Source organism: Lactuca virosa, chromosome 7, assembly GCF_052849685.1.
Source record: "Lactuca virosa cultivar CGN04683 chromosome 7, Lactuca_virosa_CGN04683_v6, whole genome shotgun sequence".
NCBI lineage: Eukaryota > Viridiplantae > Streptophyta > Magnoliopsida > Asterales > Asteraceae > Lactuca > Lactuca virosa.
The window spans coordinates 99,722,122-99,738,396 of NC_136432.1; the positions used below are offsets into that span (position 1 = coordinate 99,722,122).

Genomic DNA, 16,275 nt, shown 5'->3' on the forward strand with positions numbered 1-16,275 from the left:
CATTTGATTTTACTCTGATGATGACAATATTTATATTATGGTTGTTTTGAAACAATTTTGTTGTATTTTTGGGTGATTGAAAAATGAAAATTTTACTACTGTGTTTGGGATGTTACATTTTTTGGGGTTTTATAGATTTAATTTTGATCCACACAGGGGCGGAGCTTGAACAATTTTTTTTTGGGGGGGGGGGGGGCGATTTGCCGAAAGTATTATTAAATAAAATTAACGTTCTTACATACAAAAAAAACCAAACTTCCTTTTGCAAATAAACACAAAAAATAACTAGAAAAAGAATTACAACTCAGCCCGACGACCTTTAAGGTCTTTGAATTCATCAATTACCGACTTCGAATCAATGTTTTCAGCAGTTTCTCTTTCTATGTAAACCACCAAGTTGTTTGCGAGAAAGTCTCCTCTCTGTTGTTGCGAAGACGGTTCTTGAATATTTTCATTGCTGAAAATCTCCTCTCTGTTGTTGCGGTGGAAACTGGAAGTGTCAAGATTAATCGCACCACTCTATCAATCAAATAATACGTCTCACGTTTCTGAGTTTCCACAAGACCCTTGTATAAATCCGCAATATTTGATACACCACTAAGCTTGTGATTCTTTGTCATATCAATATTAAAAATCTCCAATTGATATCTTAATTGAATTATCTCTTGCTCCGTAAAATCTTCGGGATAATGCTTCTCAACAAGACGACAAATTTGATCAACTTTAATCACTTTAGGGTGTTCTTTTGAAACTAAAGTAGAACTAAGACTTAATAGCTCCATCGCCTGATCATTGAATCTACTATTCAACTCATGTAACTGTTTGTCCAATGTGGCTGTAAACAAATGCAGCCGATAAAAATGTTCAAAAGTAACATGATTATCTGTTTTTCGAGGCCGGTATCGCGTAAAAGTATATGGAGCATTCATATCTGGCATATCTATTTGATATTTTTCACAAAAAAACTTTACATGTGCAAGTAAAGAGTCACATCCCTTATTTCTGAATTCATTTAGACTTTCCTTTGTTGCTGAAACTAACTCCATGGCGTTAAGAATATCTTGAGATTTCTTTTGTAGAGCTTGAGAAAGTACATCAGTTTTCCCCATTACTTCCTTTATCAAGTGAAGAATAAACACAAACTCAAATGATTTTAGGAGACAGTAAGCTGCATCAGCATCTCCGCGTTGAGAATAAGTAGCAGATACGTCATCAATTATTCCCTGGATAACAACACGTGTACAATCAAACATGTTAAGCAAACTGCAACAGAACGAAAATGAGAACCCCAACGTGTATCACCAGCTCTTCTTAATTTCCCAACTTGATTCAATCCTTTGCCTGATTCGATTTCACCTAGTTCCAATAATTGTTCAATCTCAGTTGCCTTCGCCTTTTGTAACTCATCATGACGCTTACTGGAAGCACAAAGTACATTAATTAAAAAATCAAGTTTGTGAAAAATTAGTGTACAGGAATAATTTCCCTTGAAGCAGCTACCAAGGCTAGTTGTAATCTGTGAGCAAAGCAATGAACATAATATGCATAAGGACAATCCTTAAGCACAAGTGCCTGTAATCCGTTCCATTCCCCTCTCATATTACTAGCACCATCATAACTTTGGCCACGAATTTTACTAACATCAAACTGATAGTGTAAAAGTTGTCTCCACATATTTGTTTTTAGGGTTAATGATAAGGTATCCCTAACATGAACCAAATCCAAGAACCTTTCCCGTATGATCCCTTCTACGTCATCAAATCTCAAAACTATCGCCATTTGCTCTTTTTTAGACTCATCCCGTGACTCATCAACCATGACACAAAAATATGAATCACCCACTTCACTACGAATATGCTTTCTAACTTTATTTGCAATAATACTAAGAATTTCTTTTTGAATTTCTCCAGAAGTATATTTTGAATTATAAGGAGCTTTCTCTAATATAACATTTGCAACTTCATCATTATAAGATGCTAGAAGTTTTAGTAGTTGCAAAAAACTACCACGATTTTTGGAATTAGGAGATTCATCATGTCCTCGTAAAGCACACGCTTGGAATGTCAACCAACGAACTATGTCAATCGAAGATTTTAATCGTAAACGATTCTTCAATATTTGCTCTTCATTTTGCTTCATTATGATATTTTCAATGTGTGCTTCTTGGTTCATCAAATTTTCAGCGAATGCAACAGCATTTCTATGTTGTGAACAACCAATGTGCTTGAAGAATGCACAATTTTTCCCGTCATTATTTTTCTTCCAATTGTAAAATCCTTTAACAGTAAATGCATCATAACCATGGGACACACTTGGTTTATCGTTAAATATAAAACAAATAAAACAATAGGATGCATGTGTTGTTGGAGAATATTCTAACCAATTAGGGAAAATGTTGAACCAAGAATATTGGAATCTACAAGGATGTTTCTTTGAACCTTTAGCATGATATTCTTTAAGACGTATTTGGAAAGGTCCTAAACTCATATAAGCTCGTCTTACTTCTTCCCTTAAGTTAACCGGATATTCCCACATTTGTTTTCTTTTAGCGGGATCTCTTTCTAGTTCCTTAAGATCCGCCCGGACCACCTCATTAGGATTTGACTGTGTGGCTTCATTCCTATCATTCTCTTGTTGATTTTTATGTTTTGTGGTTGTGGTTCACTTGTTGAAGCTTTGTGACGTTTAATCTCTTCAATTTTATCATGAATTTCTTCATTATCAACCCTTCTTTTGAAGAAAGAATGAATGGTTTTCATATTTCCCAAGACTGTACCTATAAAAATCAAAATCAAAAAACAATTCATAAGAAAATAAGCAATATATAATTAGTTGATTCTAAAACTCCAACAACAATCAAATATAGAGGAAAAGCAACAAAACAGTTCATTCTAGACATATCAGTAATCAGTTCCATATCAGTTCATAAAACAGGCTCGTAAAATTAGTTGATTCCTAAAATTCCAACATATCAGTTCATACGTTTATTCTACACAATAACACATATCAGTTCAGCAGCGGAATTGAAACTTGAAAGCTCAAAGCTGAAAGCATACCTGTGGAAGGGAATTGGGGATTGCAACATAATTGCAGCTGTGCAATCGTGCAGATTGAAGAACAGCAGGTCATCCGTCAGCAGCAGGTAGCACTGTAGCAGCATCGCAGATCCGCAGCAACCAGCGCCCAACAGCGACGAGCAGGCGAGTGGCGACGACTGGCTTCGATTTGTCGGAGTCGCGATTGAGCGAAGATTGAGGACAGGGCCTGGGAGATTGGGGGGAAGGCGGAAGCTTTACTGAACGATCGATGGTCTCTCTCTTGGATCGCTTCTTGGCAAACAATTGAACAAACATTGGATCACTGATCAGGACTCAGGAGGGCCACAGCCCAAAACTCACATTGTTGGGCCTATAATTCCGAAAATTACACATATATACTCTACTTCTAGCCCAGAATTCAGGGGGGGGGGGGGGGCACAACCCCTCCTGGCCCCAAAAAAGGTGCGCCCCTGGATCCACAAACCGTGTATAAGAGTATTTTACCAACTTCCTTTACATCTCCGTATTAAAAATTAATACAAAAAAATACAGTGAAAAATTGAAAGTGTTTATCAAAAGACCCAATAAACCTTTGTCTATTAGCCATCAAAAAAAACATGCAAATATACATAAGGTAGGTGCCGGAGGAAGTTATGAAGCCTACTAGAAGTCTAAAGAAAAAACCATGGTTGCAGAAATCGGGATTAATCGGCGATTAATCGTGGATTAATTGTTTGGCATTCTCCACCGTCGAGGATTAGGATATTAATCAGAAATTTAGGATTAATTGGGTTTGGCGGGATTAATCGGTCTTGACGGGATTAATCGGTCAATAAAAGTGAACAAAAGTCAAAAAAGTAAAAAAAAGTCAAAAAAGGTCAAAAAAAATTTTAAAAATTAATAAAAATAAAAAAAATTAACTTTTTTTTGCTCCAAAATTTTCAAATTTTCAAATATTATACCAAAATGTTCATATTTTCGTATTTTCAAATTTTCAAATTTTCAAATTCCAAATTTTCTTATTTTCTAATTTTGAAGTACTTGTTTTTCTTAAAATATATTAATATTTGATTAATTTTAATATTTTATTAATAATCTATGGTCCCCGATTAATCCCTGCCAATACCGAATAATCCCTTAACACCAGTCGACCGTCGAGTCACCGTCGAGCGATTTTTACAACCTTGGAAAAAACACATTAAAAATACATAGACGTTAGGGATGAATCACGAAATTTAAAAAGAATATGACTTCAAAACCAATAAGAAGAAGCTAACAACAAACGAAAATTAAGTTTTTTTAATCAAAATGAAGTCAATTTTGATGGTTCTATACTTAACATACATACATGACAACCATATATATATATATATATATATATATATATATATATATATATATATATATATATATATATATATATATGGAAAAATGGATCTACATTACAGACCTAACTAGGCTTAGATACTAAAACTCATTAAACTACGTCGTTTTATTAGTTAATAATTTTCCTAGAAAAAATACTACGTGATTTCCTAATGAATCGTATCCTACCTAAAACACAACATGATTTCCTAAAACAAGTTTTTTCCAAATGATTTTCTTCTTATTATTTATTATTGCATACAGAGTAGATTATACTGAATTACTTGTCGTCCGTGATTGCTATATGAATTATAGGATAATTAAGGTAAGAAATGATATCGGGATGATATATTTACCAAGTGAAAACTAAATCGGATATATTTACTAAGTTAAGAAGACACCGTTTAAAGGTTCAGTACGTAAACTTAGGTGAGGTTGTAATATATACTCCCTAACCTCATATATATATATATATATATATATATATATATATATATATATATATATATGGAAAGGTAATATGGAAAACAAAAAAACTCTAAAAGTAACCCTAAAAATGCATAAAAAAATATTTTGAGATCGCAAATCTTTTTTTTGACTTTATATTATGAAAAAATCGTAGTTTTTTTTATAAATTCGTTGAAAAAAAATTAAAAAATTGATTTTTTTTTTTAAATTTCAACAAAATTATATAAAAAGCTGCGATTTTTCATAATATAAAGTCAAAAAAAAATGATGATCTATAAGTATTTTTTTATGCATTTTTATGATTTTTAGAGTTTTTTTTAGGGTTTTTTTGTTTTCCATATATTTAAACACTTAAATTATACCTACTTGTCTGAATATCGAAACTAATGTTTATACATTTTATCACAACCGATCCTATGGTAGAGTTTGTTATCGGTTATTCATTTCCCCGGCACACTGTAGCCACAACAAGTAAAGACGAAAACTGTTACAAAGACAATTTGAAATCTATTAAGAAAGATAAAGACAGTAGAGAGCTTGATTTGGGAGATCGTATGTGCATGTGAAATAATAGAGACTGCAGAAACTGTGTACTAAGAACCATTAAAAGAGTGGGTACCATGACAGAGTTATTATAAAAGGCTTGGCGCTGCAAACGAAATCCCTTTTCTATTTCAATATTCTACACATTTGATATTTTAACTAGAACAAATTTTGAATTCTAAACAATAAATATAATTTTTTGAACAACAAATCTAACATATTCTTATATTACACCTAAAATCCATATTTGTCGCCGAGGGGACTTGAACCCTCGACCACAATGAGAAATGACAACACCTGATACCGTCGTGCTAGTCTAATAAGCAGTTTATACTGTCGGTGTAAAAATGAGGCTTTAGAACCATCAAACCAAGTTTTACGGGTTAAGGTCGTGGGTCATCTACTTGACCCGGCTCAGCCCATGACCCGATACAAGATGAACTCAATATTGCAACTAGCGGTGTCTCTGGTAAGTTTGAAGTCAAAACACAAATTGCACTGTATGTGCAGTTCAAGGTTTTTAAAGACCGTAAAAATGCACCGCGAAGGTTCTAAACCACGTTATGTGGTTTGACACGGTGAGGTGATTTGGGTGTTTGATAAATATCTAAAAATATTGTGTAGTATAGTTTTATATGCATTACTATATAACTATGTTAAACGATAGTTATACTTAATTACTAATATCGAAAAATGACATTAGTTAGATGTGTTTTATTTAATATGTAAAAAATAAATTATTTTTAATAGTAAAAAGTAACAACAAAAGTTGTCCAAAATATTCGCAGTCAAGCAAAAAAAGAGCGGTTTGAATTACTAATTTGAACAATATTTTTGTAAGCATAAACCGCAAACCGCATCGTATATTGTGGTTTAAAATATCTGCAAACCACAAATTGTATTGCGAACGTTGTAAACATATCCAAAATTGAAACAACCACAAGGATTTCCCTCCTAATGCTGAGAATTTATGTTCTTAATGCCTCAACTATATTTATCACCTACATCTCCAATTTTCCTTGCAACAAGAGTTCAACTTTAAGGTGGATAATGCCATATATGGGTTTCGGTTTGCTTGGGATTACATTATCCGCATACTAATGCCCTTTTCATTCCAGTTGCATGCAATATATATATATATATATATATATATATATATATATATATATATATATATATATATATATATATATATATATAATTAAACAAATTGTCCCTCATGTAGGTGCCAAAAAGTACGTTAAGTCTCTCATTTTAAAAATTAACTCAGACCGTCTCTGTATTATTATTTTTTTCACTCGGTTCGTCCCTGCGGACATAAAATGGCTATTTTGTTAGGATAACATGTATGTTTGCTTAAGATGATGATTTCATATTAAGATGACGATTCCAACCTTACGATGTTTGTTTTATATCAACAAGTGGATCTTAAGTCGTACACATTTTGTTAGGATAACATGGATTAAGAAAACTTTCAGACTAAACTATATAGATATCTTCAATTAGATATCTATTAAGAAAAGTGTTGTTTATTGAAATCTATTTGCCATATCTGATATGAAGAATATGCAATTATTGTAAATAATATTTTTTGTTGATCTCATCATAGCTATTTGTTAAAAGGTTTAATCATGGTCAATGACATGAGTATGATAAAGATCATAGCCAATGACATGAGTATGATAAAGATCATAACCAATGACATGAGAAAATCATTTTATAACAAGTTTTGCTAAATGTGTATGGATCTCCATGTGTATATTCTTTCTAAAAGAATTACTTATTCCTTTTAGACTTGCTATCGGAAGTAGGATTTATCAAGCCCATACTTGATTACTAGAAATGGATTACATCTCAGTGTTCATGACTTTAAGTCATTTATCAGATTCAAGACCTGATATAGCATTTAGGTAGTTGATGGATTTGCCATAAACTATCAAGAAGAACTCACCAATGAGAGATTTCACATTTCTAAAGTCATAGATGATTTGTACTATTAATGCGAACATTTTATGTTTATGAATAACTATTATTCAATTTTAATAATTTCTTATTGAAACTAGTGTCATCTTCTGCTACATCTGGCTATGGTTCTTGAGATGCGTCAAGTTCCATGTGCCTCCCACTTGCTTTGTCATTAGAAACTTTCTTTTCTGATAAGTAAGTTTTCATTGGAATAAGAGAACTTACTCCTGGTGGGTTTGTATAGATAATTTAAGCAACATTTTAGAGTATTTTACATATATGTAATTAGTAGATACTAGGTTTAAAAGTTTTAATCTAACATAGGCTTCAAATTCACAATACATTAAGTAAGATAAATATGGAGCCTTTCTATACTAAATTTGCAAAGTGTTACAATTACTTATTAATTTTTGTTTGTATTCAAAGTATAATTGATAGTGCTCAAGGTATAATCCTAAAAGTATAAATGAAGATAATTTCTGCCGATTAGAAAGTAAACGTTATCTAGAAAGGTTTAATTCATCATTTATTATCACTAAGGCTTTAGATGATTCTATTGGTTTGTATCTCAACTTTATACTTGAAAACTACAACAAATGTTTCACAATTATGCTTTAACATGTAAAATATAATTACAACGACTATAGTTGTTAATAAAGTTGATTTGGTATCTTGTGCTAAATCGTAGATATTTATTTGAAAGGAAGTCATGCATCATAGTGTATAGTTCTTTAATAATTATTTTCTCTACATCTAAGTGAAAATATCGTTAGTAATCTTTTATATATATAAAAAGATTCACATTTATCAAATAAACTACATTATTTGCCTTTTAAAATCCATTTATTGAAGTTGGAATATGTGAATATCATTTATATAATAAAGATAACAATATCTTAAATAAGTTGGATTTAAAACAAGTTTAAGTCAAAAGTGTTTATATATAGAACTTGTTATTTACAAAATATTGATATTTACATTATAATTCTTATTAAACGATTTAGTCTCATAAACAGAGAATTTTAATCATTATAGAATATGAAGTGATCTTTATGAAAAATGATTTATGTAAATAATCAATCATTTAGAAAATTAATTGATACATACATACATACATATATATATATATATATATATATATATATATATATATATATATATATATATATTGTAACACCCCGATTTCACTCTACAGTAGAATTTAATATAAACTGGTTGTTTATAAAATTCTAAGTAGAAATATATTACCTTTTAGCCAAATTAATCATCATAAATGTGTAGTAGACGTCAATACGAAATATGACTTTGTATGAACAAATTATGATTGTTCTAGGTTTTGCGTGCAGCCCTATACAGCAAAGCATGTCGTAAAAAGTGAATAAGAGATAAGTTTCTTATTAGCTTAAGTAATCTAAAAAAAGTGAGTGTTAGACAAAACGATGTAAACCAGAGTTGAAGATCTCGTAAATACCAATATGTGAATATGAAGAACATCGAGAACGGAGTCCGTATGAAGAATTTATGAATTTTGCATGCTTTTTTGTAGTGTAATCTTCATAGATTGTTAAAGTTATAGTACTCTTTGATAGCTATGTGTGGATATAAAGAACGTCAAAAATGAATCTCGTATGCAAAAGATATGAATTTTTGAAAATTCACGATTTTACCCGGCTAGGGCGACGCAACACCAGTCAGCGTCCGACACGTGGCAAGACCGGAGCCACCTCCGTACCTACTATAGGGACAACGCACGAGGTAGGTAAGCATGACACGCCCATTCAGATTCTATAAATAGCAGTTTTCAAGCCCCTCATTCTTCACACCAAAACTCTCATATCTCTTTCCTTCTGATTCCAAATTTGCTGGAGTTCTTCGGGGTTCTGAGGAATCTCATTTTAACAAGGCTCTGGGGAAGCAGAGAATTGGGCAGAAAAAAGTGCTTAGTATATAGGTTCCTCCCATGACTTTCAGGTTTTTCGCTAGAAATCTCAGTAAGTTAAGCTATGCTTATTAGGCTTTTAGGGTAACTTATAATTATGTTTATAACCGTTATTAGGAACCTATAAGTACCATATTAGTCATTAATTACAGTTAAATATTCTGATTGGTCTACTTACGGGAAAAGTGTTTAAAATGGGCATGTTGGCTTGGTTATTAGATTTAAGAAAAGCTATATGTCGAAATGATCTTGTCTCCCAACTGTCGTGCCTGGCATATCCTTATTTGATAGCCATGAAAGTATATTTGGAATTAGTGAAGGATCTAACTTCTACCAGATTTCCATAGATATTAATAAGTTATAATATTATAGGTTAATACTTAATAGGCGCGTTACCTGCCAGTTGAATCGTCAGAAGGATAGTTGTTAATCGTCTAAGTAATTGTTCAGATGCGTTATCTCACTATAATATGTATTACTTGTTGGATTAGATGTCTAAGCCAATAAATAAATTAGTATAATATTAAATTATTAGCAAAGTCCTTTTAGGTTGCCCTCAAACCTAGTAATGAACTGGAATGCTTTTTGGAGAGAAAGACTAGTTTATTAATTTATTATATAATTAACAAATTAATTAGAAATCAAAATAAATAATTTATTAATATATTATAAGAATAATATACTAGCTAGAAATTGTATTGTTTAATTAAGAATTAATCAGAAATTAATTAGAATTAATTTTGGGATTAATTGGATTAATAAAAAGTGGAAGGACTAAAGGTGACAATGTTAAAAAGTTGAACATTGACCAATTCTAGAACCTCACTGGGAGGAGGGATGAAATTCTAGATGGTTATAGGGTTTCTAGAAGGTTTCTAGAGGTATTATTGGGCTCTAAGGAAGCTTGGAATGCCTTAGGGAGGAAGCAATGTGAAAGGGTTATCTAAAAGGAAACATGTCTTATCCTTAGCTTCCATATCACCTATATAAATCCCCTTGGGTTATGAATTTCGAAATTCATCTCTTTCCAAAGAGAATTTCAAAAATTCCCTTCATCCTCCCCTCTCCTCTTTAGCCTCCAATTTGCTAGGGTTTGGGTGTGAGCCATTAGAGACACGAGACTTTTGGTGTTTGCTTTCTGAAGACCAATAAGGAAGGATTATTAGTTTATTTGCAATAATAAACTAAGGTAAGTATTTTCTAATAATCCTTTAGTGATTTCAAAAATAGAAATGTACTTATAGGGTTCTTGATGTTCAATAGTTGTTTGCAAATCATAGTGAGAACATATATCCTTTATGGTGCATGTGAACTTAGGGTTTATGTTTTTCCGCCAAAATTAGTTTTTTTTGTAACATATAAAACTCATTAATGGTACCAGAGCCATTGTTCTCATTGATCTTGTACAAAGTTGAATAGATCAAAATTAGAGTTTATAGAAACTAATCCCTAAGGAGGTATTTTCGAAAATTCCATAGGGTTCTTGAAACCCTAGTATTTTCGAAATTTGCAAGGGTTTTAGAAACCCTAGCCCCCTTGCCTAATTTCGAAATTTAAAGATCCTTTCTAGGATTTGCCTTGTTTCCTTATTTGTTATTTTAAGAGCCTTAAAATTTGAACAACTAAAACCTAGTAAACCCTAGCCCTTTTTTGAAAAATAGAAGGCTTAGGATAAGGTTAAATTCAATTATTTTTATTAATTGTTTAACTGTAAATAATTATTTAATCCATATTGATTTAATTAAATTAATTAATTGTTTAATTAAAAGATAAAGATTAAATCAAAAATTGTTTTATTTTTAAATTAAATTAATTTTATATTAATTTCAAAATTTTAAACTTAAATCTAGTATTTTAGAAAAGTTTTAAAATACACCTTATACTATATATAAGTAAAAGATTAATATAATATATGTATAAGACAAGGCATTCAAATCGCTAGTACGCCTCATTCACGAAACCATGCTATTAAAGAGGGTATAAGGAAGCGGCCTATAAAATGTTTGTTTAATGGGTGTCCACTCTCACCCACCGCTCTCATGTGTGGTGGAGGGTCGTTATCCGAACGGATTTGATATGACATAATCTCATTAACAATTATAATGATATAAAGTAACTAAACAATATTTAAAATACCACTCTTAGTTACTTCAGGAAAAATGTAAAAAGTATGTTAATCCATGAAAACACACATCATGCTTTATGTGTCGTTAGTGGAGCATGTGTGGTTAACTGGCACACTAAAAGGGACTATAAAGAGATATGATGGACATATTGAAAATTATCATTGGTGATGAAGTGTGTGTAGTTTACCGGCACATCAATGTGAGATGATAAATGACACCAAGGTTGTCAAGCGGGTTTGCATGGTTATTCACATCTCGTTTGTGATCCTCAACATCCCAGTCACAAAAGTGAGAGCGCAATCCGAGATTAAACATGCCATTTATAAGAATCAATGAATATCAAGAGATCTAGGAGTTTCATAAGATTGGAATTGGTAAAAGCCTTACCTACCTAAAATAGATTTGAATTTGATTACGACATCCCTCTTCAAAGTTCGAATCGAAAATATGGATCCTAGCCTTAATTTATCGGTTAATAATTAAGGATTAAAATCAACTAACTTGAATTCTCCTTTTCACCTATTTTTAAAATATCTTTTATAAATGGTCTTCCTCGTTCTTAAGGAAATAGTTTTCCTCAGTCTTCTAGAGATCGTCTTCTAATTTCAAGTCAAGGTGAAATTGTTTTCCCTTCCTTAGGAAATGATGGAACTAGACATCATCTTTCTTCCACCTCCTCCTCCTGTGACTCTCCCAATGTCACGTTTTCCTCTAGTTGAAAGATACGGGACTACTCAATCCTTATTGGCATATAAACATCAAGACGAATACCTTGTGTGTATGCATGTTCTAAAAAGAAATCGTACATTGACAAGTTGGATAGAATGGGTGTCCTTTTCCTAAGGAAGTGATCCATTGATTTGGTTCTTCTTTCACTTCCAAAGTCATATGACAAGTTCATTAAGAACTTTTATATGAGAAATATAGACATGACCCTAATTGATTTGACCCAAATGTCGATTGTTGCTAAAGTAGAAATGATTAAGAACACATCTAAAGCATAGATGCTTATTGGGTCTAATTTCTAGGTTTCCATGGACATTGACAATGGTGGTCCAGAAAAGATTTCTCTTCCCAATGGAAAGAGGTCATCCAAGATCAAATTGTTTGATTGTATGTTAAAGAGAAAAAGGATAGTTTTGTTATCATTCCATGTGTTGACCCCAAATAGTCCATTTATTTTTACTACCAATAGAAGGGCATTGGAAACAAAGCTACCCAAAATACCTGAAAGATCTTAAAGATAGTAAAGTCAAGTCATGTGACTCTACTTCAGGTACATCCATTATCTGTCTCCATGGTCTTATAGGTTCCTATTCATTGACTCTTAATACATTATGTGATGATCACATTTTGATAGTATTAAAGGATCTACGAGAAAGAAAGGAAGCTTGAGCAAGGTGAGGAATTCTGATCGTGAGAAATGGACTTTGGTCACATGGCTAGAAGATCAGAATTTGGAGCTACTACTAAAGAGTTAGGATTATTTAATAGATTACTATTACTCTTCGAAAATGTCTAGAAACATAGTTTTCAATTTATGTATTGTAAAGACAAGTTCCAAATTTTTTTTATTTTCAATAAGGTGAAATTTTGTTTTATCTGGTTGCCATATTTATATTTCCTTGCAATGACATTTTTGAAAGTGTTGGTTACGTTTCTAATATTAGCATTATTAATTGTGGATTTAATTCTTATGATATCGCTTATGGTATTGTCATAATTGACCAAGTGAAAAGAAATATCGTCACTAGCTGGATAGATACCTGGTGTTGTACAAGTCGTATTGTATAGTATATGAGAATCTTGTTCATTGGAAAATTATGACTAATACATTGATCACATGTTTATGTGAGTCAATTGAAAGACTAATGGATCTGGTGCATGTCGATATGAACTCTTCAGATCCACCACAAAGGACAATAACTCTATTCGTCATGATTTACTAAAGTTTTAGTAAATATGGTTGTGTTTATAAGATTAAGCATAATTCTGATACTTTGAAAAGATTCAAAGAGTAGCAGAACGAATAAGAAAAATCTATCAGGCAAAAAGATAAAAGTTTCTCCAATCTGAAAGGAAATGAGAGTACTTTAGTATCATGTTTTATGATCATCTTAGTAATTGTGAAAATTGTATCACAACTGACCCCTGCAAGAAAATCTTAGTATAATTGTATGACTAAGAAGAGGAATTGAACATTGTTGGAAGTGGTTCGATCATAGGTGAGTCATTCTTGTTGGATTAGTGTCTAAGTCCATAACTATAATTAGTATGTACTTGACCCGACTCGGCATGGTCCATTTGGGTTGCATGGCATCGGAACATTTGGATAGACCGTTTGTGAGGAGAAGACATTTTGTGACATATTAATATATTATAAGTTCTAATATATTAATATGAAATCATGTTATTTAATTAGTATTGATCAAGAATTAATTTGGACTTAATTTAGTGATAAAAAGGAGACTAATTAAATATATGGGGATTGATTGTGTAAATCATTCATTCTTATATATGTGGGCTTATGATTAATGACTCCTTATGTTGAATTTAACCCATGTGGTGATCCATGGATACTCCATGGAGGTTAAAACCCATGGAGCATAAGGAATGGGTAAAGTCATGGGTTACATGGTGAAACCCTAATGTGCACACTATATAAGGACCCCTTTAGCTCAAGAAATTGGCACTAGTGATACATATATGAAGGCTAGCCGATTTGAGCATGAGTGTCTTCTTCTCATGGTTATTCCATGTGTTGGTGATGTTGTGTGAACCATTTGAGGTGTCAAACTTGGGGCACTAGGCTCTCGAGCTACATGGAGTCAAGCTACATCAACAAGGTATGTATTTCTATCTAGTTTATTACCCAAGTATCAATGTTTTGTATGCTAGTTAGGGTAATACCTTAGAATATTCATATTTGCATGTATAATAAAGAAAAAATAGATCCAAGGTATTTAGGGTTGCATGTACACTTAGGAGTGTTAGAATGCTCAAAACTCAACAGTGGTATCAGAGCCTAGGCTTGTTTTCAATTATACTTGATGCAAAGTGCTGAAAAATGCTGAAAAAATCGATTTTCGGGCTGTCTGGGCACTGCACTCGCCGAGTCCATTGATGGACTCGCCAAGTCCATGAGGAAACTCATCCTACTCGTCGAGTAGGTTCATACACTCGACGAGTAGGACCCCCTGACAGCATATTTTCGACTTTAAAGGCTGGAATTGGACTAGAATCATTACCCTAAGATGTTTTTGAACCTATAAACCTGTTTTTGATGTGGTAATGTTCATTCTAATCCAATTTCAAAGATAATTGTCAATAGATTCATATTTTGTATTAGTTTAATGGTTAGGCTAATTACATGAAAAAAGTTTGAATGGATTATCTTGTTCTTATGAGTTGCTTAGATTAATAGGAATGTTATGTGAAATTGTTGTTTTCAATCCAAATTAATCTAAGAGTTGATTCTAAAATGTGCTTTTGTAACTTGTCCTAAAGTTAGATGAAAAGTCACATTTAAGATTCATAAAACAAATAAATATTTCCATAGGTTATGAATAAAGAAAAGTCACATTCTTTAATGGTTTAAAGTCTTCCATAACGTGTCCTCAAGTTATGGAACTTGAAGAGTTTTTTGAATTAAAACTACTTTAAACACATAAGTTATGGAATTGAAAAGTTTTTGAATAGTTCAAAACTTTCCCTCAAGTTTTGGAATTTGAAAAGTTTTCTTTCATGAATACTTTAATTCCAAATTAAGCCCTTAGGTTTTTAAAAGTTAAAAATTCAACCCTTATACTTTATAATATTATAAGTTAATAATATATATATGTATAAGAGCAAGTCAGTCTTACCGTTAGTAGGCCTCATTTACGAAGCCGGTCTATAAGGGGGTATAAGGTTACTGCCTATAAAATGGCAGTTTAATGGATGTCCACTCTCACCCACTACTTCCTTGACTGGTGGAGGGTCGTTAGCCGAATGGGTAGGACAAGGACTATAATTCTCCCTTTATTAAAAGTATTAATAATAAATACTAAGTAACTAAACACTTATAAATTGCCAATCTTAGTTACTTAGGAAAATGTGAATAAGGTGCTAACCCATGAAATTACACTTTGCACTTTGCTTAAATCGGTTAGTGGAGCGCGTGTGGTTAATCGGCACACTAGCTTGATTTAACAAGGAAGGCAAAGGGTTTCTTAAAGTTTATCATAGGCCGGTGGAGCGTGTGTGGTTAACCGGCACATCGGTTGGGTGATAAACATTTAAGAGTACCAAGTAATTTGCATGGTTACTTCACACCTTGTTTTGTGATCCTCGGCATCCCAGTCACAAAACCTGAAGGGCACACTCGAGATTGAAGCATGCCATTGAACAGTTCAATGAATCTCAAAAGATCTAGGAGTTTCAAATCCAATTAGAAACCTAATAATTTATTTCGTTTTTATGGTGGAAATTGGTGAATCGTCATTCGTCTACCATCAAATATTCTATAGCTTGGATTACGACATCCCTCTTCCAAGTTATAAAATATTGTGTTGGGTCCTAGCCTTAATATTTCATATTAGGTGTTATATTAAGGACTTTAAATCAACTATCTTGAATATCTCCCAAAAGATGTCTAGTTCAGACATCTATGATCTTCCCAAATCTCTTGGAACTTCTCTTCCTCCACCTCCTCCAAATTATTCTCCCTAACCCACAAGTTCAAGGTCACTCAAGCCCTATTGGCAAGAAAAGTCTATGTGTGCTCACATCTTGGAGATCAAGTCACATATTGACAAGCCGGGAGAGTTGGGCGTCAAAGTCTTAAGAAAGT

At 32.4% G+C, this 16,275-nt stretch overlaps 1 protein-coding gene across 1 annotated transcript in view; it reads right to left on the reverse strand.

The window, feature by feature from the left end:
• Positions 1-380: 380 nt before the first annotated feature.
• Positions 381-16,275, reverse strand: part of LOC145126969 (uncharacterized) — a 107,518-nt gene continuing 91,623 nt past the window's right edge. Inside the window, exons 2-5 of the mRNA XM_079062232.1 lie at positions 2,590-2,776; positions 1,474-2,311; positions 1,265-1,414; positions 381-1,223 (exon numbers count right to left, since the gene is read on the reverse strand). Of these exons, the coding sequence (XP_078918358.1) occupies positions 381-1,223; positions 1,265-1,414; positions 1,474-2,311; positions 2,590-2,776 (2,018 nt within the window). The remainder of the gene's footprint in view (positions 1,224-1,264; positions 1,415-1,473; positions 2,312-2,589; positions 2,777-16,275) is intronic.